The sequence below is a fragment of the Camelus ferus genome, chromosome 16 (assembly GCF_009834535.1).
Source record: "Camelus ferus isolate YT-003-E chromosome 16, BCGSAC_Cfer_1.0, whole genome shotgun sequence".
NCBI classification, from domain to species: Eukaryota; Metazoa; Chordata; class Mammalia; order Artiodactyla; family Camelidae; genus Camelus; species Camelus ferus.
In genome coordinates this window covers 5,418,164-5,445,618 of record NC_045711.1, presented here as the reverse complement: position 1 = coordinate 5,445,618, position 27,455 = coordinate 5,418,164, and the positions used below count along the sequence as shown (strand labels likewise).

The window sequence follows — 27,455 nt, the reverse complement described above, 5'->3', positions numbered from 1 at the left end:
CGTACCCAAACTACATTTCCATTTCTGATAGTTTTCCCAGTACTAAAAGCTTTCTAAAACAGTTTGAATCAAACTACTAAACTGAAACAATGGCTCCCCACTGTCCACTATGAATAAATTCCCTCAGCAAGGATGCAAGGCCTTCCACAGAATGGATCCAACTTGACTTTCTAGTTCTAATTACCACTGCACATCCCTTAAAATCTGGTTCAGCTATATTACCTGTTGCTCATACCCTGATGCCTCTTACAATGCTCCTTTTACAGCACAGTGGTTAAGAACAGGAACCTGCAGTGAGTCTGATACGTGATAGATGTTCACTCAATGTATGTCAAAAGAAACAATAAAAACATAATAATAAAAGGAATGCCAACAAATCTGATAACCTAGATGCAATGAACCAATTCCTTGAAAGGCAATCTGCCAAAACTCACAGAAGAAATATGAATAGGCCTGTATCTATCCATTCATCTATCAAAGAAACTGGATCAGTAACTAATAACTTTCCAAAGCAAAGAATCTGGCCCAAACGGGTTTACTGGTGAACTTTACCAAACATTTCAGGAAGAATTAAAGAAATTCCCTACAATCTCTAATGACAGAAGCAGAGGGAAGATTTCCTTACTCAATCTATGAGGTCAGCATTACTCTAGTATTAAAACCAAAGACACTAGAAGAAAATTAGACTAATAACTCTCATGAAGACAGATGCAAAAACCCTTAACAAAATATTAGCAAACTGAATTCAACAATATATTTTAAAAAAATCATATACCACAACCAACTGGGATTTATTCCAGGTATGCAAGCCTGGTTCAATATTCAAAAATCAACTAATGCAATCTATTACATCATATCAATCGATGCAAAAATCCATTTGACAAAATCCAACAACCATTCATGCTAAAACCCTGGAATAGAAGAGAACTTCCGCAACATGATAAAAAATAGCTACAGAAAACCTACAGCTAATATCATACTTAATGGTAAGAAATTCAAAGCTTTCCCACCAAGATGAGGGAATACCCTTTCACCACCCTTTTTCAAACTGGACAGGAAGCCCTGGCCAAGGCAGTAGATAAGAAAAGGAAATAAAAGTAAACAGATTGAGAGGGAAAGAATACACAAAGAACCAAAAAGGAACATCAAAATCCAAGCAAGTCTATAACTCAATTAAAAAAAAAAATCCAAGCAAGCATTAAAAAAAAAGAGCTGGATCTTTCTGCAACATCAGCTTTTAAATTCCCTCTCATAGAAAGGTTATTTTCATTTGGCTTCCATGACTCTTGTTCTCTTGGTTTCTCGCCTTTCCAAAGGCTCTTCATCTGACTCATCTTCTACACACTTAATAAAAAGATGTTCACCATGATTATGTCCCTAGCCCTTTTCTTTTAAAAAATTTCTTGAAACTCACTTTTTTGCAATCCTACTCCCTTAGTTTTAATTATTCAGTATGACCTCTAGGTAAATAACTGCCTGTATTCCAGTTCTTAATTTTTAGTTGTCTACTGGGCATCTCTACTCTGATATCCCATTGGAATGTCAAACTCAAGATGTTTAAATTCAAGCCTCTTCCTCTTTACTATTCCCCTCATCCTCCTTGTCATCAGCATTTTAATCACCTGGATTTGAAACTCAAGTCATCTTATTTATATTATTAATTTTAATAGAAAATTAAACTTATTTTTAGAGAACCTAGATCTTATCCTGTTTCTGTAGACTGCATTTTTCCAATAACATTAAGCATTTTCAAAAATATGATTTTAGCTGTCTATAAAATATTATTGCATATCTAAACTATAAGTTTTTCAACCATAATTGTATTGTTGGCTATTTTCAAACACTTCTGATTGTTTTCTCTTTGGGATATACTCCTGGAAGTGAAGTTACATGATGAAAGGATAGAGGTATTTTAAATCTAGTATAAAAATTTCCTTTTTGGGGGAAGGGGAAGACGGAGGGGTGTGGATTATAGCTCAGGTGGTAGAGTGCATGCTAAGTATGCACGAGGTCCTGGGTTCAATCCTCAGTACCTCCATTAAAAAATTATTAAATAAATTAACCCATTACCTACCCCCCGAAATAAAACTAAACTAAAAAAAATTTTTTTCCATCAAAAAGGTTAAATCAATGTACACATCTATCTGTAGAACCAGAACTTGTCTGTTTCACTGGGTATTTGCAAATAACACTAGTTATAATTAAGCAAAGCTTTTACCAATGTGATAAGTATTTTTTAAAAGGTTATTTCTTTGTTGATCACAAGAACTATGTCTAATTTTTATTTTCTTCTTTATAATTTTCTTTATTTTTCAAGTTTCTACAATAAAAATGCCTCAGGAAAAAAATGTAAAATTATATACAATGTGGTAAGTGCTCCAAAAGTACAATCATAACACAAAATATACTTGGGCCATAGATAAAAGGCAACTGTTTCATAATCTAATTGGAGACAGTCTTTCAAATTGAGGACTCAGGCTTCCAAGAAGTATACCTTAGGAAAAAAGGGGCCTAAATAATCCAGGGTCTGATCTATACCCAACAGAGCAGCTACATTTCTCTGTTTTTTACACTGAGGCTCTGCCTTAAGCTCTGTTTGAAAAATGAATTCTGCTGCTTTAAAGAAGTGTCAAAAACACTTTAAAATCACTGATTTGATTTGTGTAATATGATTGTTTAGATGGGTAGAAAAATGTTAAGTATATTTTAGAAAGCTTTCCAACAATAATGGTTTTTAAAATGTGTCATTTAAAGGTAAATGCCTTTCTTAGAGTTTCAAAAGGTCCAGGTCTGACTATATACCCAAATTGTGTGTACATATTATAGTAATACAAATGTAATTTCTCTCTAACAAACAATCTCTGCAAATAAAACACTGCTGTTGAACTATTTACAATAGCCAAGACATGGAAACAACCCAAATGTCCATTGACAAATGACTGGATAAAGAAGATGTGGTCTATATATGTGTATATACATACATATATACATAATGGAATACTACTCAGCCATAAAAAAGAATAAAATAATGCCATTTGCATCAACATGGACCTGGAGATCATCATTCTAAGTGAAGTAAGACAGAAAGAGAAAGAAAAATGCCATATGATATCACTTATATGTGGCATCTTAGAAAAAGGACACAAATAAACTTATCTACAAAGCAGAGATAGACTCAGAGACATAGAGAACAAACCTATGGTTACCAGGGGGTAATGGGGGTAGGAAGGGATAAATTGGGAATTTGAAAATTGTACCTCTTGGGGAGTGATGGAAATGCTAGCTATCTTGACTGTGACAGTGGTTCCACTGGTGTATACACTTATCAAAATTCATCAAATTGTACATTTGAAATATATGTAGTTTACTGCACAGGAACTATACCACAATAAAGGTGTATGTATATATGCATGTATAAAGAAAGGAAGAAAGGAAGAAAGGAAGGGAGGAAGGGAGGGAGGGAGGGAGAAAGGAAGGAAGGGAGGGAGGGAGGGAGGAAGGAAGGAAGGAAGGAAGGAAGGAAGGAAGGAAGGAAGGAAGGAAGGAAGGAAGGAAGAGCAAGCCCAGTTTTTACAAGCCAAAAAAGAAAAAAGACCCACCACTGTTGACTGGAATACATTTTTAGGCTACTAAACATCAAAGTGTTAAGTAAACCTTCTTTTTCTATTATTAATTTAGACAAAGTTCCACTCAGAAATTAGGTATTCATGAGGCCTGCAAAACTCTAAGTCCATTCACAAAGAGGACAACTATACCTCATATGTATCAGACTATTAATTTGTCACGGTCTAAAAGGCAAATCATATAAATACCTTCTTATAGGCATTTTGACATTATTTTTGCATGATACAAAGGTGTTCAAATAACAACAAAATATTAATTTGATTGATATAAATTTTTTTTAACATATAATAAAAACTCAGTTTGCTACAGAAACATACCATGTTCCAACACTTAAACATTTGGACTAAAATTTAAGAGTTCTTTTTGGAGAACCACAGAAAAAAAGGGTATTATTGCTAATATTTTACCTGCGGGCTGCAAAATTGAAGCAGGTGGGCGAGGCTGTAAGCCCCACAAATTTTCCATACTGCTCCGGTCCTTAAGGTCCAACAAATGTATTAAAATTAAAGGATCAATGTCTAATAAACTACTGGTAGCAGCAGAGCATATATGTGCTCTTCTTGACATTCTGCTACTGGCACCCACATAGCCATGGTTACTACCTGCAAAAGAAAGAGATGTAGCAAATGAACACTATATATTTGCACAAATTTAAGTATACTTAAAAGAAAAAGTAAACTGGTTAATTTTGTCTGAATACTTGTCTATGGACCTCTGTCTTAGGAGCTGGTGTTCATGATGAGAAGCGCAAAGAAGAAACCAGACTGCCAGAGAGGTGTGCAACGAATGGTGACTGAGCACTGGCCTCATTACTACCCAAAATTCAGGAGCAAACCTCAACCCCATCGAGTCCCAGAAATAAAAAGGTAACAATGCATACAATACATACAATGAGGGGGATGGAGGGGCAAGGAAAAGGAGAATATATCCCAAAATCCAGCAGTCTTGGATGAAAGACAAGCCCCTGGTATAACAGATCCCAAGGAACTAGACACCAAAACAGCAATCTCTCCAGGTCTCTGGACAGCAAAATGGCTCAGGTCATGACAGTTTGGCAGACTCTTTTTCTACTTCATTAAATATTGAAGTACAATGTGAAGTTTTTAGACTGAACTTTGTTAACAATGGATGCATAATATAAACATCTGAGAGCAAATGTCATATCTATATTACTTATACTGGACTAAGCTCCTTAAGCCAAGGAAACCATCTGACTTTTCTCTAGTGCCTAGCACAGTGCCTAACAAGTATTAAATATAGAAATGTTGGTTAAAATTGACCTCCTTAAATAAAGCTATTTAAACATATTCTAAAGAAACACAACATTAACAGATGTTACATCCAACAAAGCCTTAAAGTAGATAACATAAAAATAACATGAAATAATCAGGTTCTGACTATTCATGAGTATTTCCAAAGAGATCTGGCAGAACAAACAAACAAAAATACAACCAACACAACCAAAACAAATCAAAAAACACCTTAGGAGGTAAGTCCAGTTATCCAGAAGCTTCAGGCCAATTATTTACTTACACAATTTTCATCTATATTCACATCCTCATCTTACTTTCTCCTACTTCTTCATCTTCTTTCTCTTCTAGGGACTATCCCATTGCCAATTTTTCTCTTTAGCCTCTGTACCCACTTCAACTCCTATTAAAAAAGGCAGAAAACTATGCCCCCTCCATCTGGAAACTTTCACCAGTGAGTAAAAACTTTCCTTTGTGGTTCATGCCCTTTGGGTACTCCTTCCCTCCCATGTTTCCATCCTTCCTACTCACTATCACATCCATTCACAGGCATCAAAGACTTCAGCATCTATTTAGTTTCCCTCTCTCAAAGCTAATATTGCCATCATTCTGGGGTATGTTTGTGTGTGTGTGTCTGCCTCACACATAAGTATACAGCCTAGTGAATTTTCACAAATTAATGGCACCCCCCAAAATTCCTTCATTCCTCCTAAAATTGCTAACCTTCCTTCCCAAAGGTAACTTCCATCCTGAGTTAAACACTATAGTTTTGCCAGTTTTTGAACTTTATATAAATGTAATGATAGAGTATGTAACTCATCCTGCTTCTTTGCTCAATATGATATCCATGAGATTCCTCTGTAGTGCTATTTATAGCACTTTATTCATTATTGCTGTGCAGCATCTCAATGTATGAATATACTCAATTTCTTTCTTTACTCTCGGGAAGGAATTTGGGTTGCTTTTAGCTTTTGGCTACTAGGAATAAAACTACTGAATTTGTAAGCAGATAACTGCTCTTAAAGTTCATATGGAAAACAAATAAAACATCTCATAAAAAAGCAAACAGATCTCCTCCTCCTGAGCTGAGCCAGGTTAATCCTGCTAAAATGTCACACTAATCTACCTGAGTTCTTGATTTTATCACAGTGCCTGTATGCATTCATTAGCATGACATTTAGAGTCCTATACAGTCTAGTCACAAACTACCTCTCCAATCTTCTCTACTTTTTCATATCCTTTACTTTGTTATAAATTAAGTTTGTTTGTTCTTAAATTAAAAACACACAAAAACAAACCCACCTAAAAAATGCCGCTCTAAATATTCTTGTAAAACTCTACTGGCAAATATCAGCTCCCATTCTGCTAGAACTGGGAAAGCCACAGAATGTGTATGTTCAGCTTTAGCTCATATTGCCCAACAGTTTTCCAAAGCAGTGGTATCAATTTTCATTCCCACCAGCAGGGTATGAGAGTTTCAACATTTAGTATTGGCAATTTAAAAAATATTAGCCATTATAATGAATGTGCAATAGTGTCACACTGTAGTTTTTTATCTGGCATTTCCTGGAAAAAGAATGAAGAAAAATGAACAGAGTCTCAGAGACCTATGGAACTCACCAAGTGTACCAACATACATATAAAGAGAGTCAGAGGAGAAAGACTATCATTTAAAGAAAAAGGAATCAAAATTTCCCACATATAATGAAAACAATCCACACGTCCAAAAAACTCAGCTCAGCAAACCTCATGTAGGATAAAAAACTCAAGAGAGCCACATTGGGACATATCATGATTTGCATTTCTCTGAGTAAAAAAGGCTGAGCACCTCTAAAAATGTGTGTTGTTAACCAAGATACACTCCTTTGGGAAGTACTCCTTTTGCCCTTTTTTTTCTAGGAGGTTATCTTATCTTTGTTACTGAATTATAGAAGTTCTTTATATATTATGGATGAATCTTCTGGATAATATTTTTAATTAATTCATTTATTTGAATGAATAAAAATTATAATGCTTGTTAAAAAAAATCAATATACATTTCTAAACCAGACTGCACAACTGGGATCTTCTAAGCAGCCAGATATATGGGTCTGGAGATCAACAAACAGTGCAAATGGCAGCATTTCATTCTTTTTTTATGGCTGAACAGTATTCCAATGTGTGTGCATGTGCACGTGTGTGTGTGTGCACATGTGCACGCACGCACAACTTCTTTATCCAATCATCTGTCAACAGGCAATTAGGTTGCCTCCAAGTCTTGGCTATTGTAAATAGTGCTGCTATGAACACTGGGGTGCATGTATTGTTTCAAATTAGAGGTTTCTTTGAATATATGCCCAGGAATGGGACTGCTGGATCATGTAATAATTCTGTTTTCAGTTTTTTAAGAAATTTTCATACTGTTTTCCATAGTGGCTGCACCAAATTACATTCCCAACAACAGTGATCAAAAGATTCTTATTCCATATTTGTTAACATGATGTATTACATCATCACACTGATTGATTTGACTGATATTTTGTTGAGTTTTTGCTTTCATGTTCATCAGTGATACTGGCCTGTAATTTCTTTTCTTGTGGTGTCTTTGCCTGGTTTGGTATTAGGGTGATACGGGCCTCATATAATGAGTTTGGAAGCATTCCTCTTTCTTCAATTTTTTGGATAATTTGAGAAGGATAGGTGTTAATTCTTCTTTAAATGTTTGGTAGAATTCACCTGTGAAAGCATCTTTTCTAACCACAACACTATGAGACTAGAAATCAAGTACAAGGAAAAAAGCTGCAAATAATACAAAACCTTGGAGGATAACAAAATGCTACCAAACAATTGAAGAAATCTAAGAGGAAATCAAACAATATCTAGAGACAAATGAAAATGGAAACACAATGATCCAAAAATATCTATGGAACAGACCAAAAGCAATTCTAAGAGAAAAGTTTATAGCAATATAAGCCTACCTCCAGAAACAAAAATCTCAAACAACCTAACCTTACACCTAAAGCAACTAGAAAAAAAAAAAAGAAACAAAAGCCAGTTAGTAGAAAGAAAGATAAAGTTATAACCAACACAACAGAAATACAAAGGGTCATAAGAGATTACTACAGTACTAGACAATTATAAGCCAATAAAATGGACAACCTAAAAGAAACGGATAAATTAGTAGAAATGTACAATCTCCCAAGACTGAATTAGGAAGAAATAGAAAATATGAATAGACCAATTACCAGTAATGAAATTGAATCAGTAATTTTAAAAACTTAACTCCAAATAAACAAAGGCCCAAGACTATATGGTTTCACAGGTGAATTCTACCGGCTTTCTCACACTGCACAAAAATAAATTCAAAATGAATTAAAGACTTAAATGTAAGATCTGAAACCATAAAACTCTTAAAAGAAAACACAAGCCGTATGCTTTGACATCAATCTTAGCAATATGCTTTTGGTGATGTCTCCCTAGGCAAAGGAAACAAGCAAAAAGTGACTGTATCAAACTAAAAAGGTTTTTTTGCACAGCAAAGGAAACTGTCAGCAAAATGAAAAGGCAGACTACAGAATGGGAGAAGGCATTTGCAAATGATATATCTGATAAGGAGTTAATATTCAAAACAGACAAAAGAATTCATACAACTCAACAAACCAATCTTATTAAAAAATGGGCACAGGACCTGAATAGATGTTTTTTCCAAAGACATACTGAAGACCAATAGATATGTGAAAAGATGCACAGTATCACAAATCATCAAGGAAATGTAAATCAAAACCACAATGAGATATCACCTTACACCTGTCAAAATGACTATTATCAAAAAGGCAAGAAACTCCACAAGTGTTGTGGAGAATGTGGAAAAAGGGAACCTTGATGCACTGTTGGTGCGAATGTAAATTGGTACAGCTACTATGGAAAACAATATAAAGGTTCCTCAAAAAATTAAAAATAGAACTGCCATATGATCCAGCAATTCCACTTCTAGGTAGTTTTTCAAAGAAAACAAAAACACTAACTTGAAAAGATAAATGTACCCTAATGTTCACTGCAGCATTATTTATAATAGCTACCTAAGCATCCACTGATAGACGGAAGGATAAAGAAGATTTGTGGGGGGAAGCGGTAGAGAGCACATGCACACGTGTGTACACACACACAGACACACACATACAGGAATATTACTCAGCCATAAAAAAAGAACAAAATCTTGCCATTTGCAACATTATGGACCTAGAGAGTATTATGCCAAGAGAAACATGTCAGAGAAAGACAAATACCACATGATTTTACTTATATGTAGAATCTAAAAAACAAAACCAATGAACAAACATAACAAAAGAGATACAGTCATAGATACAGAGAACAGGTGGTTGCCACAAGAGAAGGTCGAGAGGAAGAAAGAAAAAAAAGGTTACTTATGAGGTAATGAGTGCTAATTACTTTGACTGTGGCAGTCATTGCACAATGTATATTTATATGAAACCATCATGTTCTATCTTAAATATATATAGTTTTTGTTAATTATACCTCAGAGTAAAGCTGGGGGGAAAAATGAGCAGAAGCCACCCCATGCAGGGCCTTGTATGCCATATTAACAAGTTTGGACTTCATCCTATAAGTAAATGGAATGCAATAAATGGTTTTTAAGTAGAGAAGTGACATGATCAGACATTATTTTGTTGTTGTTTTTTTTTTTCAGACATTATTTTGAAGGAAAAAAAAATCACCTCATTCTGAACTCATGTCATGGGAAACAAAATGGAAGGAGTAAAAATGCATACAAAGAGCCCCAATGAAAGACTGTTTTTGAAAGACAGTGGCCTAGACCAGAAATGGCAACAGAATGTCGTACAACAAATGAATTCACACACCATTTAGGGGAAGAATCAACAGATTCTGGTAACATGTTACAGGCAGAGTTTGAGGGAAAGGAACAGGTGAAGAATGTATAACACAGTAAGTCACTAAATGGTGACTATTACTGACATGTCTGCTGGCAGATGAAAAGGTAAATCATTTCTTTTGGGGTAGATGCTAAGCTGAGACATCAAAACCAGGCTGTTATATTGGTCTGGAGTCTGGAAGTCTTGAGGAAAAAAATGGGTAGAGATACAATTTGAAGAGTAATCAGCATATAGATAGAACTGAAATACCTGTGTGACCGAGATCATCTAGGAATAAAGTGAGAAACAGGAAGAGTAGAGTGCATAGGTGGAAGCTGAAAGGCTGAGGAGCAGCAGTTAAGAGGTCTTTAATTATCCAAGCATGCTACAGAACATACCAGCATTCATTCCAAGGGCACCACTGGCAAAGTAGGAGCAGGACAAAGTCAGCTGATGATTGTTCTAGCCAAGATTTCCATGCTTAATTAGACAGGTCCAAGAACACAAAAGAAAAACCCACTATTTAAATCAGGTAATCCTAGGAGGAGCAGTATAGTTCGGTTTTCAAAATACTGCGTCCAAGAAGACAATGTGAGGTTCTAGCCTGGCTATACCAACAACACTGATCGAGGCAACTTCCATACATAAAATGAGTTTTCAAAAGGTCCCTTGTAAGCCAAAGGTCCAATGATTCTATTCAGATTATTCTGTGGTAGAAATAGATATACAAACAAGATACAAATATACAAAAAAGATAGTATATAAGAGCAGATAAGATAATGAGCTTTGGATTCAAACAAACCTAAACTCTAATTCCTCTCCTTCATTTACTTAATTGTGAAAAGACAATATGTTGCTTAAGTTCTTTACACATCAGTTTCTACAGTTATGAAAAGCAAATACTAAAAGCTACCTCCCAAGAATTTTATAGGTAAAGGAGATTAAGGCATATATAAAGTGCTTTTTTTGCACGGTACCTGGTACGTAAGAACATTTATCAAATTTTAGCTATTATTACTGTTATAAATGCTATTAGGAATACACTTTGAAATTCATACATAAAATAGTCCTTCCAACATCATAAGCCACGGAGAGCAATGGCTGCAGCATGTTAAAATGATACACTCAGAGAAGAGCAAAGAGAGGACAGCACTGCTGGTGGGGCGTGGCCTCCATACCTGGAGGTTCTGCAGCAGCTGCATCTTCCATGAGTTCTCCCTCTTCCAATTCCATGTTGTTGTATTCGACATCATTTTCTCCAGACCTAAGAATATACAAAATTCATCATTCTGTGTAGTAGGCAGAATTAACACTATTTGTCACACCTCAACGAATTTTCAAACTACAGTGCCTTCTCCTGTGAAGATAGGTATTTCTAAATACACAAATGCAGAAAAAGACTTTTGTCATTATCACATGTATGCATAGTGTTTATGTTCAAACTACCTTTTTAAAATACCAAGATAGGCTAGCAACATTTAATTTTTAAAACAGAAAATCTGAGAACCACTGTAAGCAGAAGAGATTACAGCTTCAAAGAATGTGTAACTTGATGGTAGTAAATAGGTTTAAAATACTACATTTTAAGATTAAGAAAGATGGTTTCAAATTACTGTTCAAAAACTGAACTTTCAATTACCATCCAGCAGCTGCACTTAACCTAGAGAAATGATGATTTATGTTCATACAAAAATCTGTACATGAATGTTTACAGTAGCTTTATTCATAATAGCCCCAAACTGGAACAATCCAGATGTCCTTCAAAAAGAGAATGGTTGAACAAACTGTGGGAGATTCACAACACAGACTACTGCTCAGCATTAAAACGAACAAACTATCTACACACACAATAACCTGGATGAATTCTCCATCCCAGAGATGGAGAGAACTAGGCAGAGTAAAGAAAAGCCAACACCTAAAGGTTACTGATCCCATTTATATAACACGATGCCTTAACTTAATTAATATGCTTCTAATAATTACCACTTCGATGCCTCATAGTGGTAGTTAACGTGAGACACTCACATAGTTTCTTCATCAATGTCATTTTCTTCCGTGTTACTTGTTGCTGTGGAACTGGCAGAGGAGCTGCTGCCATCGAGGTGATTTACTTCATCTTCACCAACAAGATCCAGGTCCAGATCTCCATCTGAAAGCTCATGCTAGATCAAGGCAAAGAAATAAGATTTCTATCTCAAATGTTGTGATCATTCCATCCAGCCAATGGACTAAGCACCAAAGAATAATGTGACTAGCAGAATTCTCTGCTCCTGTGCCTAAGCTGCTGAGTCCTGTGAAGATACATCACACAACCATGTTACCTGATACCACTGATAATCTCTGGCTATTTCAGCTGGACCTTCAACGTTTCATATGTTCCAAGTCAGCTTCCAGTAAGGCTCTTCACAGAAAAATATTTCAAACTATCACTCAAAGCCTATCTAACTTCTACTATCCTTAAGGTGATTATAAAACCCTGTCATCTATCTACATAGAAAGACATACTGGCTATTAAGCATATATGGCCCCAAATTTCAGCTGCCACACCTGCAAACTCCACCCTTCCTTTAGCTCATTCTATCAAAGGTTAATTGTTTCACCTGAGTGCTTCATTCCAACCTCTACTATCTCCTTAAATAGTTTTGTCAACACCTGGAGTTCATCTTCAATTTCTCTCCCCACTGATTCCTTCATTTTAACATATACCTGAAACCTCCTATCTTAAAAATAACTAACAAAAAAAAGCTTATCTCTACACCTCTCTCTTACCTTAAACAATAACAACCAGTTCCTGAATTCTCATTCTAGTTGCTGTTTGGCTGGGACAAAACCTGACTATCTCCTCAATCCTAAATCATTCTACCTACATATGTAATGATAAGGCATTTAACTAGGTTCAGTGAATGGAAATAGGACACATTTTTAAAATCTAGAATTTATATAGTTTCTGGAATGTACATCACTGTTTTGTAGAATGTACAGTTTTCTAAAATTAATTTTTGGGAATGAAACATTTTGATTCAATAACTTCTGACTTAGTAACATTTACAGAAGGGAATACACTAATAAGGAAAATAGATGGAGAACATTTTCAACCCACCAATTCCCCCTATATCATATGTTGGAAACCATGATATTTCTCTTTTCAAACACAAAAAATTAAAATAGGTCTAATTATTACATGATAATCTTCATTCTGAATCTTCTCCTCATCTTCTTCATCTTCTTTGGCCTCTCTTACAGAAGCTGTAGTAGAACCATCCTGCAGAAGCATATCAGCACATGATCCAGACTTCTTAGCTCTTGTCTCAGGAGTGTCATCATTTTGGGGGCTAAGATGATTATCAGGTGGTGACAAATCTCTTGATTTCTGAGTTCGAGACAACTCAATAGTAAGTCTCTTTTAAAACAAGAGCAACACAAATAAACGTAAGTCATAGGCAATGCTTCACTTTTAAGTAAAAATATATATCCAGATGTTCCTAAAACCATTTCTTCCATCCAAGTACTAACCAGGCCCGACCCTGCTTAGCTTCCGAGATCAGACGAGATGGGGTGCATTCAGGGTGGTATGGCCGTAGACCTTAAAACCATTTCTTGAACCATTTCTCTCATCCCTTCCTGCCTTTTGCTTATGGAAAAGTGTGTAACAAAGAAAAACTGCCCAACTTATTCTCATCCTTTTTCTCATTTCTAGTCCAAACTACTTACACAATTAGCAAACCACATAGTAAATAAGGCAGTTTTACTATTTATTTTTAAATTTTTATTTTATTCTATTTTTGGGGGGAAGAGAGGCAATTTGATTGATTGATGGATGGAGGTACTTGGGATTGAACCCAGGATACCGCATGCTAAGCAGGCACTGCACCACTGAGCTATAACCTCCCCCAAGGCAGTTTTAAATAGCACACTTACATGAAAATTTCTGAAAGTATTCTTATTTTCCTCCTTCATATATTAACTACTCTCAGCACTTTAAACTTCTCACCCTATCCCAATACCTACTGTCAGAAAGAAACATACCTTACATAATCTAGTTTACCTTTGTAAAATAAAAATTAATTAACTGATCCTAACACTCAATTCAACAATTGTGAGAATTCAAGATGGAGCAACTTTAAATTTTTCTATAGTTTAGAATCCTCTAAAGTTAAGATTGCATGGGGAAGAGAAATACCTAAATCACTGAGAGAAAAACAAAGAGCTCACCTCAAACTAGAGCAGCACTGTCCAATACAATTTTAATGCAATGATGGCAATGTTTTATATATGCCATTTCCAGTAACAAGCATTTAAAATGTGGCTAGTAGCTACTCAACTGGAGAGTCCAAAACTAGAGGCTCAAAGGTAGAGAGACTAAGGAACAAGACAATTGGATTTTTCTACAAAATTACAAATAGCAGTAATATCCAAAATCTGATTAAAATCAAATGTAACAGGCCAGTAAGACAATATGAAACACTAAACCCCAAATATACATTTTTTGCTTACCTCTTTAAGGTTATTTATTTGTTGGATATAACTAGTCTGTGCAGATTCCAATTGAGTAATATACCAATGCTGGTCCCGGCATTTTTGAAAGAAAGTTGGCGAACGAACCTGAAACCTGAAAATAATAGCTGCACATGAAAAATAATCCAAACAGTAAAATATTATCAACCAGGCCTTAAATCAGTAACTATAAAGTCTACAATTTTAAGTTTATTTGACTACATTACAAGGCCAAAATTCAAAATGAACTCAGAGCTCCTGGAATTTGCCATTTACACATGTAGCCCACAAGTTATAATGACATAAGGTTCTGGTAAGTCATTTATCAGTCAGTTGTCTAAACTCAAACTGTAGTTTTCTGAAGAAATAACCTTACGCATCATGGGTAAACTCCCAAAGTAATCTACTAAAACATATTTATTATAATAATCTTGCTCAAATACAATGTTGATCATAAGCTGGGAAGAAGAGGACCAACCACACTATGCTGGAAGGAGACAGCTAACGTTTTCCTTCTTTCTTGCCTAGGCCAGACCCTAGGAAAATAAGCAGTCTGTTTTAGGCACTGCTCTTCTTCATTCCCTCTCCCACCTCATGTTCCCGTATTTTCTACTCCTCAGTTAAAAAAAAAAAAAAAGAAAAAAGAAAAAGCACTTAAAAAAGGGTCAACTACCCAGAAATCTTCGCTGTCCCCCAAAGAGCTGTATGCTGTAAATAACTTATATTCCCAACCCTCCAGATAGCAGCTTAAAATCAAAACTCTCCGTATATCACAGTATGGCATATTTCAGGTAATGAAATCACTACACAATCAAGATAGCTAACATTTCCAGCACTTCCCAAGAGGTGCAATTTTTGAATTCCCAATTTATCCCTTCCCTCTCACTTTACCCTCCGGTAACCATAAATTTATTCTCTATGTCTGTGAATCTGTCTCTGCTTTGTAGATAGTTCATTTGTGCATGACAGGATTTTGATCTCTTCAGAGTTATCTGTACTTTTTAAAAACTAACACTTACTAAAGAAAAAAAACTACCTTTGTTTGAACATGACTCGATTTGCAGTGAAATAAATTACAGTAATATATAAAGATGTTTCTGAAGAAAGGGAGTGTCACAGGAGGCAGGACTAATTTGGAAGCCTGCAAATCACCCTTCCAGTCTTGCTACCCTTATGTAAACTACCATTCCATTTTTTTCTAGGATTTTACAGCTAGTGTAGGAATCTATCAACTATCTAACATCTATCTGCAGCAGATAACTATTTTTAATCAAGGATACTCATGCATCAGAGGATAGAGATGATTCACCACTCAGTGCATACTGCCAGACAGCATACACTGGTAGGACATTAGTAAGACTTCCTAAAAAGTATTATCTTTAAATGACCAATGAAACTGACCAATCCTATAATTTTTAGCATTTGTGGCATTATAACAAAAGCAAAACAGCAGGTAAAATTCTTTAACTATCTCTTTTGATGAAAGAAGAATATTTGTATACAGTTATAGAAAAGACTTAAGAAACTTTCTATTAAACAGATATAAAATTCCATCAGAATCTTGAATCAGGTCTAAATTTTGAGCAATCTCTCATTAAATAATTCATATTATGAGTAATAGGATAATTAAAAGCCCCTCTCCCTGAACCCCACAGCAATTTATTTATACTGCCATTACAGCACTATCTTGTACAGTAATAAATTCTGTTTTTAACCTGCCCATTTCGTCTAGTTTCCTGAGGACAAAAATCATGTCTTACTCTTTCTTAATATTAGCTCAGTGCCAGGCACAGACTTAGGAAATGTTGCTGAATGAACGATAATTAAATACCATAATAAGAATGTGTTCCTGTACTAATATTTAAGCCTATGAGTAAAAGTTGTTATAAAGTGGAATGGCCAAAATAAAGAACTAGAGGTTGGTCCAAACTGCATTAAAGAAAGGAAACACATCGCCACCAGAAAATTCAACATTACTATGGCTCCAACAAGGAGAGGACTAAGGCCATAAAAAAAAAATGGCTATTTTGTAGGCCAATAAAATTGTTATTTGAATAATTTCACAATCTTATCTGGTTAAAGTGTGAAACAGCAACAAATTACTTCTTTTGATGAGTAATTTAAGAAAACATAAAAGGTGATAAAATGATACTAAAATAATCACCCAAAAGAAGAGGTGACAAAAACATGAATTTTTTTCTACATTCAAAATACAATTAGCTCTTTTTTTCATTTTTTTATTCTCCCAGAAAAGTTACGAAGAACACGTAATAGTAAAGGGTGATATAATAGCAACTCATCCAGCATGCTCAAGAATAAAGAAATCAGAATAAGTGAAACTTAAAGAGGATTATCTAATCACTTCTTTGGAAAAAAGCTTTTAAAATTATTTTGATGGTAACTTACTAAATTGTTAAATACTTTGAAACCACTCAGTCAAAACATATTTGAATTTAATACTCAAGCTCTCATTTTGATCATCAAATTAAAACAACATGCAATGATACCCCAAAACTGAATTGTAAAAGTTACTCCGACATTAAATAGGGTTGCTGTAGTTTTTTTTGGGGTGGGGGGCAGTGAGGAATTAGGTTTATTTATTTATTTATTTTTAGAAGAGGTAATGGGGATTGAACCCAGGATCTTGTGCATGCTAGGCATGTGCTTTACCATTTGAGCTATACCCTCCCTCCAGGGCTGCCGTAGTTTTATAGTCACTTTTTATGTTTTGTCCTTTCCTACAAATACCACACCAACTATCATCACTTAGTTTATTTTTATCAATATCCGTCTCTATTCTCTTACTTTTAATTTCAGAAGAAATTGAAAATCTTTTTTGAAATTAACGTTGCAAAACCAATCACCTGAATATTATATACAATGTCAAGTGGAAAAAATAAGCACTTGATCCCTCACTATTCTTTATTTTCCAAATGGTGAGGTTGCTAGAAGTTCAACAGATAAATGGGACATTATCACATTTATTGGAAGTAGTTTATTGTTTATGGAAGTACTAACTAGATCCCAGCACATTTCTAACTTATTTTATTCACTGACTACACTTAAGGGTTCTGAAATGGTTAAAAACATGGTAAGGTTTACAGTTAGTATGAATTTTAATATTTATCTTTGTTAAGTGAAAAGACTTCAAAGTTCTGATGACATTATTCCCCATGATAAAAGCCACAATATGTTTCCTTTTACCTTAAAATCACTGTATCATTTTGTCGATTCAAGTATCCTTCATTTGCAAGTAAGTCCAAACGGAAAAATCTATTATAACCCCAGCATTCTCCAACTTCAAAGTCAGATGCAAATTCTCGAATGATATTTTTGGTAGGATCATTGCAGGACTGATGAACCATCTCTACACGATATTCATACCTAAAATCGAAAAACAAGACTTATTAATATAGTTAGTAAAGCAAGAATAAAAGACATCAAAACAATAAAGTCAATGAGTACCTGAGAAGAAACTTACTTGTATACACAGTTACATTTCTTTCAGAAAGGACTGAATCATCTATAAAGACACCAGTATTGTGAACAGGCTACCACAACATGCCTGGCACTAAGTCCTTTTTACCTCTTAAAAATGTTTACCAATATAGCAGGTATAAAACACCTCAAAAATTGAATACATTTTGTATAAAACAGTTTTTCAAAGTTACGTGTTTTAGCAACACTGTATGTTTTTTCCAAATATTCATTATCTGTTTCCTTATATATAAATATTTTGCCACTCTTTGAGGTTTATCACCATGCAATTTTAAAATAAATAATAAATGTTGAATATTTTACTACATTTTTCCAATTCAAGTTATCATAAATTAACTATTCAGAAAGTCAAGCCTATAAAATTTTCTAATAGAAGATAAGTATACAATAGGAAAGCCAGTATATTCAGATTTCCATATCTTTTATAGCACAAAACTCAAGTCTTCAAAGTCATTTTTACTAAGAAAGTACTATACTGCAAGTAGAAAGGAAAGTGAAAAAATAAAGATAATGAGAAGGAACATTCAACAATAGCCATAAAGCTTCTCTCTCTTAGTGGAGATAAATGTTTTAAAAAAAACCCAACGGCTCATTCTGTTATTTCTGCTGGCAAAAGTGAAAAAAAAATTATAGCTCTTTACCTACAAATGGATGTAAATACAGTTGACCCTTGAACAACATAGGGTTGAAATGCACCGGTCCACTTAAATTTGGAATTTTTAAAAAATAGTAAATACTACAGGACTACACGACCTGTGGCTGGTTAAATCCGAGAATGCAGATACGGGGCAAACCTGGATAGGGAGGGCCAACTCTTAAGTTATACGCAGATTGTTGACTGTGAGGAGGGTTGGCAACTCCTAACCCCTGTGTTGTTCAAGGGTCAACTGTATTTCTTTAAGTGCTGTCAAGTGATCTTTATATTAATTATCTCTCACAATGCATTATCTAGACTGATAGCACAAAAAACTAATACAAAAGCTGTGACATTTTGTCTGCCTAGATTTTGTGGCAATCATGAGGCCAGCTTTGTAGTACAAAGGTTGGCATTAAATGTCCAGAAATAAATCCCAATATCTATATGCAATTGGTTTTTGACAAGGGTTCTAAGATGATTCAATAGGGAAAGATTAATTTCTTCAACAAATGGTGCTGAGAAAATTTGATTACTACACGCATATTTCATATACAGATTTCATATATATATTTCATAAACAACTTTCTAATTTCATATACACAAATTAACTCAAAATGGATCAATGACCAAAAGAGCTAAAACTATAAAACACTTAAGAAAACAGGAATATTCATGAATTTGAATTTGGCAATGGGTTATAGATCTGACTCCAGAAGTATGAGCAACAAAAAAACAGGTAACTTGGACTTCATAAAAATTAAAAATTTTTGTGCATCAAAGGGCATTATCAAGAAGGCAAAAAAAAAAAAAAAAAAACCCATAGAATGGGAAAAGGTTTTCAAATCGTATGTCTGATAATGGTTTAGCATATAAAATATATAGAGTTCTCATAACTCAACAACTAAAAGAAAATCTAATTTAAAAATGGGCAATGGACATGAGGTAGACATTTCTTCAAAGAAGACATACAAATGGCCAATAAACACATGAAAAGATAATCAATTTCACTGGTTATTAAGGAAATGCAAGTCAAAACCACAATGAGATACCACTTCATATTCACTAGGATAGTTATAAATATAATCTAAAAATGGGAAATAGATGTTGGTAAGGATGTGGAAAAACATAAACTCTCGTACATTGCTGGTAGGAAAAAAGAACAGTGCAGCCACTGTGGAAAACAAGTTTGGCAATTTCTCAAACCATTAAACACAGAATTACAATATAACCCAGTAATTCCACAACCAGGTATATATCTGAAAGAAATGAAAACATATGTCCATGTAGAAACCTGTACATAAATATTTATAGCAGGATTATTAATAATAGCCAAAAAATGGGGGAAAAAAACCCCCAAAGTCCACCAACAGATGAATGAATAAACAAACTGAAGTATATAGATACTATGGAATATTTTTCAGCCATATTAAAATTAAAGCTCTGATACATGCTTCAACATTAACTGAAGCCTGAAAACACTATGCTAAATAGAAGCCAAACACAGGTGTCTAAGACTAGGGGAAAGAAGGGATGGGGACTGTTTACTTAATGGGTATGAGGTGTTCTGGGGAGAGGTGGTGATTGCACAATACTACAAATGCACTAAGTTCCACTGAATTGTGTACTTTAGAAGGGTTTATTATATATTATATGAATTTCACCTCAAAAATTTCTATTCCTATTTTAAAAGTGATAGTGACTATATATAAAGTAGATAAACGAGGACCTACTGCACAGGGAACTACAGTCAATATTTTGTAATAACCTATAATGAAAAGGAATCTAAAAAAGAATATATATATGCATAGGTATAACTGAATCGCTTTGCTGTACACCTGAAACACTGTAAATCAACTACAATGAAAAATTTTTTTTAAAAAAGTGAGTAGTGAAAAACTCAAAACTCATAGAGAAACAACCAAGAATATAGAAAATCTGGGGAGCAAGACATTAATGCAGATGGTTAAATACTTCCAGGATCAAGACAGGTAAAATTTGAAACAATATTGTTTTTGAAAATTTTGGGGGTTTTGTATGAGAAGGCATAAAATATTTGAAAAAAGATCATTTTAAAAAATCTGCATTAGTTCTTTAAAATCATGACAGACATACACTTATGTTTCTATTAAATATAGCAATTAATCCAAGTTGAATTATTTACAGAGCATCTCAACACTCATCTTAGATAAAACTAAAACCTGAAATTTGAATATCCAACTTAAATTCTTTCCTGTTATCAAACTGAAAGTCTGAATAAATTTAACAATTTACAACTAAAAATTTTAGTCTCATTAAAACAACTCCCCCAGGGAAAGTTCTACTCTTTTCTTAAGTAACTCAAAGAAATTCCCTTCTCTAAAATGAAAGTCAACTCAGTAAGTACTGTTAAGCATCAATTCAAGGATGTCACTCATCTGCAAATTTCCTCTGAAAGCCTACACAAGTGTACGCTAACACATACATTTATTGAGATATTTAACTATAATGAAATTATGAAAGTACTTCAGGGTCCCAGATGTTATTAAAATCTACTAGATAACAGTACAATGATTTACAATTTTATTTCATATTTTGACAAACTACCTCACTGTTAAACTCTGAATTCCATAATTGAATGACATTTCAATAGTTATTGAAAAAGTATTCAAAACCATTCTCTAGGCTTTCTGAAGTGTTAACAGGATTAACAGATTGGTAAGATGTCTGCTTTTATCCAAACAGAGCATTCTCATTAAAATATTCAGGTAATATCTAACAAATCTTTTTGATGAATGGTATTTCACCATCACTGATAACGTTATTACTGTTTATAAGACAATGTAAACTTCAATAAGTTCCCAAAGTGTATATGGTCAATATAAGCAAAAGCACCAAGATGAAACCTGTGCCAAAAGCAGTAGAAATGTCACAAAATCTACACATCATTAAGAGGAGAATCTTCCCACAGCAAGAAGCAGAGCTATCGACACACTTCGTTTCATTGTGCTTCTGCTTTACTGCACTTCACAGATATTAGGTTCTTACAGATTGAAGGTTTGTGGCAACAATGCATCGAGCAAGTCTAACAGTGCCATTTTTCAAATAGCACTTGTTCACTTCATGTCTGTGTCACATTTTGGTAATTCTCACAGTATTTCAAACTTTTACATCATTACTGTTATACTTGTTATCATGATCTGTGACCAGTGATCTTGGATGGAACTATTTTGGGGCACCATGAACTGTACACATATATGACAGCAAACTTAACTGATGAATGCCACGTGTGTTCTGACTGCACAGGCTGGCCATCCTTCCCCTCCTACCACCGCCTTCCCACTTTACCTCTCCCCTACCCCCATCTCCTTCCCTCTCCTTGGGCCTCCCTATTTCCTGAGACACAACAATATTGAAATTAGGCCAATTAGTAACCCTAGAATGGTTTCTAAGTGTTCAAGTGAAAGAAGAGTCGCACGTCTCTTACTCTAAAACAAAAGCTAGAAATGATTAAGGTTAGTGTGGAAGGCATGTCGAAAGCCAATAAAGGCTGAAAGCTAGGCCTCTTGTGCCAGTTAGTCAAGCTGTGAATACAAAGGAAAAATTCTTGAAGGATATTAAAAGTCTGACTCTACTGAATTAAGAAAGCTAAACAGTGTTCTTGGTGACACGAAGAAAGTTTCAGTGGTTTAGATAGAAGATCAAATCAGCTACAATATTCCTTACACCAAAGCCTAACTTTGGGCAACAGTAAGGCCCTAACTCAATTCTATGAAGGTTGAGAGAGGTGAGGAAGCACAAGTTGGAAGCTAGCAGAGGTTGGTTCATGAGGTTGAAGAAAAGAAGCCATCTCCGTAAAATGATGCATAAGGTGAAGCAGCAAATGCTGATATAGCAGCTGCAGCAAGTTATCCAGAAGATCTAGCTTAGATAACTAATGAATAGATTTTCAAAGTAGTCGAAACACTCTTCTATTGGAAGAAGATGCCACCTAGGGCTCTCATATTAGAGAAGAGAAGCTAATGCCTGACTTCAGAGCTTCAAAGGACAGGCTGACTCTCTTGTCAGGAGCTAATGCAGCTTGTGACTTTAAGTTGAAGCTAATGCTCTTTTACCATTCTGAAAATCCTTAAGAATTATATTAAATTTACTGTCTGTGTTCTATAAAGAGAAGAAAGCCTGATGATAGTGTATCTCTTTACATATGGCTAGATGAATTCTTGAAGCCCACCGTTGAGATTTACTACTAAGGAAAAAGAGTTTTTGCGAAATACTACTGCTCCTTGACAATGCACCTGGTCATCCAAGAGCTCTGATGGAAATGTGCAAGATTAATGCTGTTTTCTTGCCTGCTAAACACATCCCTTTTGCAGCCCGAAAATCAATAAGTAATTTTGACTTTCAAATCTTATTATTTAAGAAATGCATTTCGTAAAGCTATAGCTACCACAGATAGTGACTCCTCTGAAGAATCTGGGCAAAGGAAATTGAAAACTTTCTGGAAAGGATTCACTAGTCTAGATGCTATTAAGACCATTCACCATTTCAGAGAAGAGGTCAAAATATCAACACTACCAGAACTTTGGAAGAACTTGATTTCAACCCTTGAGGATGACTCTTGAGGGGTTCAAGACTCCAGTGGAAAATTAACTGCCAATATGGTAGAAACAGCAGAACTAGAATTAGAAGTAAAGCCTGAAGATGTGACTGAATTGCTGCAACCTCATGAGAAAACTTTGATGGATGAGAAGTTGCTTCTTATGGATGAGCAAAAAAAAAGGTTTCTTAAGATGGAAACCACTCCAGGTGAAGATGCTGTGAAGACTGTTGAAATGACAACAAAAGATTTATAATATTACATAAACTTAGTTGATAAAGCAGAATCAGGGTTTAAGAGAACTGACTCCTATTTTGAAAAAAGTTCTACTGTGGGTAAAATGCTATCAAACAGCACTGCACTCTACAGAGAAATCATTCATGAAAGGAATGCGGCAAACTTCATGTTTGTCTTATTTTAAGAAATCGCCACACCCACCCTAGCCTTCAGCAACCGTTACCCTGAGCAGTCAGTAGCCATCAAACAAGGTAAGACACTCCACCAGCAAAAAGATTATGCTCACTGATGGCTCAGTGATGGTTAGTATTTTTTAGGAAGAAAGTATTTTTTTTCTTGATTTTATTTCTTTTTTTTGAAGTTTTTTACAAACCCTTGTGTCGAGGGCTGACTTTCAATAGATCGCAGCGAGGGAGCTGCTCTGCTACATATGAAACCCTGATCCGAAGCAGGTGGTCTAGGAATGGTTTAGCACCAGGTTCCCCACGAACATGCAGTGCATGATGGGCAAAAGGGTGGCCACCTTTCCAGCTGTGCCCTACGTCCCAGAACAGAAGTACTCTCGGCACGGGACCCCAGTCCCGACGCACGGCGGCGCGCAGGCACATGGGCGACAGCCTGGCGGCGAGGAAGAAAGTATTTTTAAATTAAGGTATGTACATTGTCTTTTTAGACATAATGTTATCGCACACTTAATAAACCATAGTTTGAACATAACTTTTATATGCACCGGAAAAGCAAAAATGTCACGTGACTTTTATTGCAGTAGTCTGGAACCAAACCTGCATTATCTCTGAGGTTATGCCTAAAGGTAAGAAAATAAATTAATAGACAAGAGAACCAAGATTAATGGTGGTAACAGGGATATGAACAGATCCTGTAATCACTGAACTTCTTATAATTCTGCCTAAGATCAACCACCTTCCAATTACAAGGGCTGATTTCAGGAAATCAGAGCTTTTGGTTAAGAACAAAGAATACAGCAAAAGAAAAATCTGTTAATAAACAGATTGCAGTTTAACAATGTTGAACTTGAGTGAATAACTTAACTAAGCCATTGTATTTTCATCTCTGAAATGGAAATGATAAGAAAAACTATAGCTCACAAGGCAAGATTTTATGTACTATTATGTAAAGTTATGTAAAGCACAGTGCATAACACAAACCATATATTCCGCAGACGTCAGCTGTTACAGTAACAATACAGGTGAGTCCACTGATTGGGAACGCAGCCATGACTAAAAAACACTTATAACTCAAGGCCAGAATCCTTTCCATAATACTAGCATTATTCAAAGGTTGACTCACCAGTGGTGGCAAGAATATTCTGCAAAGGTTAGTCTATGCCAGAGGTGGTTGTGTAGGCTGTGTACCACTCAGGGGTCGGTCCCTATGATTCTTTTAGCAATACAAACAGTCAAAACTACCTTCATAATAACGCTAAGATGTTATCTGCCTTTTTTGCTGTGTTGACATTTGCACTAGTGATTCAAAAGCAATGAGAGTTAAAATGTACCAGTAATCATATTATTCACCGCTACACACTTCCAGATGGAAAAAAATTTTTTTCAATGTCTCTCAAGAATGTCTTTGATGAAGTAGTAAAAATGATAAATGTTATGAAACCTTAACTCTTGGTGTCACAAATGGGAAATATGGGAAAAATGCACTTGTGCTGCATAATGATGTATAATGGTTGTCTTGGAAAAATCACTTTGTTCAACAGAGTTCCAAGCTCATTAGTCACTTTCTTGTGAAACATCAAACTGAAAGAACTGACAAACAATAGTTCTTCAGTTGTGGATACATGACAGACATTTTCTGGACCAAAACAACTACGGAAAAGAACTGTCAGCATTTGTTGCCGATGATATAACACACACTTTCAAGTGAAAAAAAAAAAAAAAAAAAAACTCTAAAATTTGTATGCACATGAGCTCAAAAGCTTTTCAGTAATTCAAGACGTTCATTACGAAAATGGTGATATCGATGAAATGTAACTGCTTGATAGTACATAGTGAAATGTGTCAACTGTGTATTTAGTAAACCATTATTTTCCAAATGATCAATGCATGTTGTTACAAAATCAAGCATGAGTAAAAGATCCAAGCAAAGTACAAGACAGACCCATGAAGATTTTACTGTTATTTTTTCTTTTTTGAGTAAGACAGCTTCAATAAAATGTAACTCAAATAAGCTGCACATATCCGAAGCGTACAATCTGGTTAAGTTTTGACATATATATGCATATGGCCATAAAACCATCACCATTACCACAATCAAGATACTAAACATATCCATTGTCTCCCAAAATTTCCTCTGCATTTTGTAATTCCTCCCTCTTACCCCCTCCCTCCACCCAACTTCAGGTGAGCCTATTCCATCTAAGCAACCACACACTGCATTCTGTCACTGTGGATTTAGTTTGTATTTCTCTAGAGGTGTATATAAGTGGAATCATATATATGTGTTTTTTTATATGGTTGCTTTCACTAATAATAATTAATTTAAAAGTCATTCCTGTCTTTGCAATGTATCAACAGTTTATTACTTTTTATTGCTGAGTGTAATTCCATTATATGGACATACTGAAATCTGCTTAGCTATTCATCTGTTGGTGGCAATTAGGGTTGATTCTATTTGGCTACTCCAAATAAAGCTACTATAAACATTTCTGTAAAAGTATTTGTACAAATATATAGTTCCTTTTCTCTGGGGTAAATATCTAGAAGTGGTTTAGCTGAGTCATTCGGTAAGTATATGTTTAACTTTTTAACAGACCACCAAATGGTTTACAAAAGTGGTTTTATAATTTTATTCCCACCAGAAACACATGAGACTTCAAATTTCTCTATATTCTTGCCAACATGTGGTATGACCTTTAATTTTCTCCTGCTTTCTCCAGTAAGTTTTATTGTTTCAGGATCTAAATCTAAGTCTATGATCAATTTTCAGTTAATTTACATATATAGTGTGAGAGATGGAGCCAAATTCAATTTTTTGGTATATGAATATCCAAATGTTCAACCACAATTCGTTGAAAAGAGTATATACATTATCCACAGCACTGCCTCTGCATCTGTCAAAAATTAGTTTATGAATGTGGGTTTATTTCTGGAATTGTAGGTTTCCCCCACTTTTCAAAAGTTCGCTTTATGACAATTCACTTTTTAAAAAGGACCTATATTATATTAGTATCTGTTTTTGTTAACCAAAAGAAATCTGAAGAGAAATTTTGCTTTTACAAAAAAGCTGAAAAGTAAAATTAGCGTTCAGTGCTTGTTTTGTACTAAGTATTATAGAGGCATACCAAGCAGCAAGAGTGGCACCACCGAGCTCCTTCCCTGGGAACTACACCCAGCATCTCAGCATCAAGCCACCATGGCTTTGAATTGAGTATATGAGTATATATGCTTTTTCCTGATATATTTTGTGCATCCGTTAGCAAGATGTGTTCTAAGGTAATTGCTTCTTCACTTTGTATCATTTCAGTTTACAAAAGGTTTCATTTTGGATAGTACTCTAATTTTGGATAGTGGAGGAAACTTACACATTCCATTGATCACTGTGTCTGTTCTTATGCTAATACTATGATGTATTATGTTCATATTGTGCCTTTATTATAAATCTTACAATCATATAGTGTTAGCCTTCAAATTTTGTTGTCCTTTTGATTTCAATTTTCTCTACTGTGTTTTTTTAAAAATTCCATTGCATTCTGCTTTGATCTTTGTTATTTCCTTTCTTCTGCTTACTTTCCATTTAACTAGTTCTTTTTTCTAGTTTATCACAATAGACGTTGAGATCACTGATTTAAGACCTTTCTGCTTTTCATATATAGGCATTTAGTCCTATCAATTTCCTCCCACTTACTGCCTTAAGTAGCATACTACAAATTCTGGTATGTTGTGCTTTCATTTTAATTCAGTTCAAAACACTTTTTAAAAATCTCTTATGATTTCCTCTTTGATCCAGGATTTATTAAGAAGTGTGTTATTTAACTTTCAAAAACATCAGATTTTCAAAATATGTTACTAATATCTAAATTAATTCCACTATGGTTTAAAAAACACATAATCTGAATGATATGAATCCCTCTGAATTTATTCAGACATGTTCTATGTTCCACAGAATGGTCTGTCTTGGTAAATATTCTGTGCACACTTAGGAATAATTTGTATTCTGCTACTGCTGGATCAAACGGTCTATAAATGTCAGTCAGGTCAGGTTGATTGCTAGTGTTGTTCTGTGTACTATATCCTTGAAGATTT

At 34.8% G+C, this 27,455-nt stretch overlaps 1 protein-coding gene across 2 annotated transcripts in view; it reads right to left on the bottom strand.

The window, feature by feature from the left end:
- The window catches only part of TRIM37 (tripartite motif containing 37), a 101,461-nt gene that overhangs the window by 38,000 nt on the left and 36,006 nt on the right, over positions 1-27,455 (bottom strand). For both annotated transcript variants that reach the window (XM_006181425.3, XM_032498392.1), the window contains exons 13-18: positions 17,444-17,623; positions 14,240-14,354; positions 12,927-13,145; positions 11,771-11,907; positions 10,924-11,009; positions 4,032-4,226 (exon numbers count right to left, since the gene is read on the bottom strand). In XM_006181425.3, coding sequence (XP_006181487.1) covers positions 4,032-4,226; positions 10,924-11,009; positions 11,771-11,907; positions 12,927-13,145; positions 14,240-14,354; positions 17,444-17,623 — 932 coding nt within the window. The remainder of the gene's footprint in view (positions 1-4,031; positions 4,227-10,923; positions 11,010-11,770; positions 11,908-12,926; positions 13,146-14,239; positions 14,355-17,443; positions 17,624-27,455) is intronic.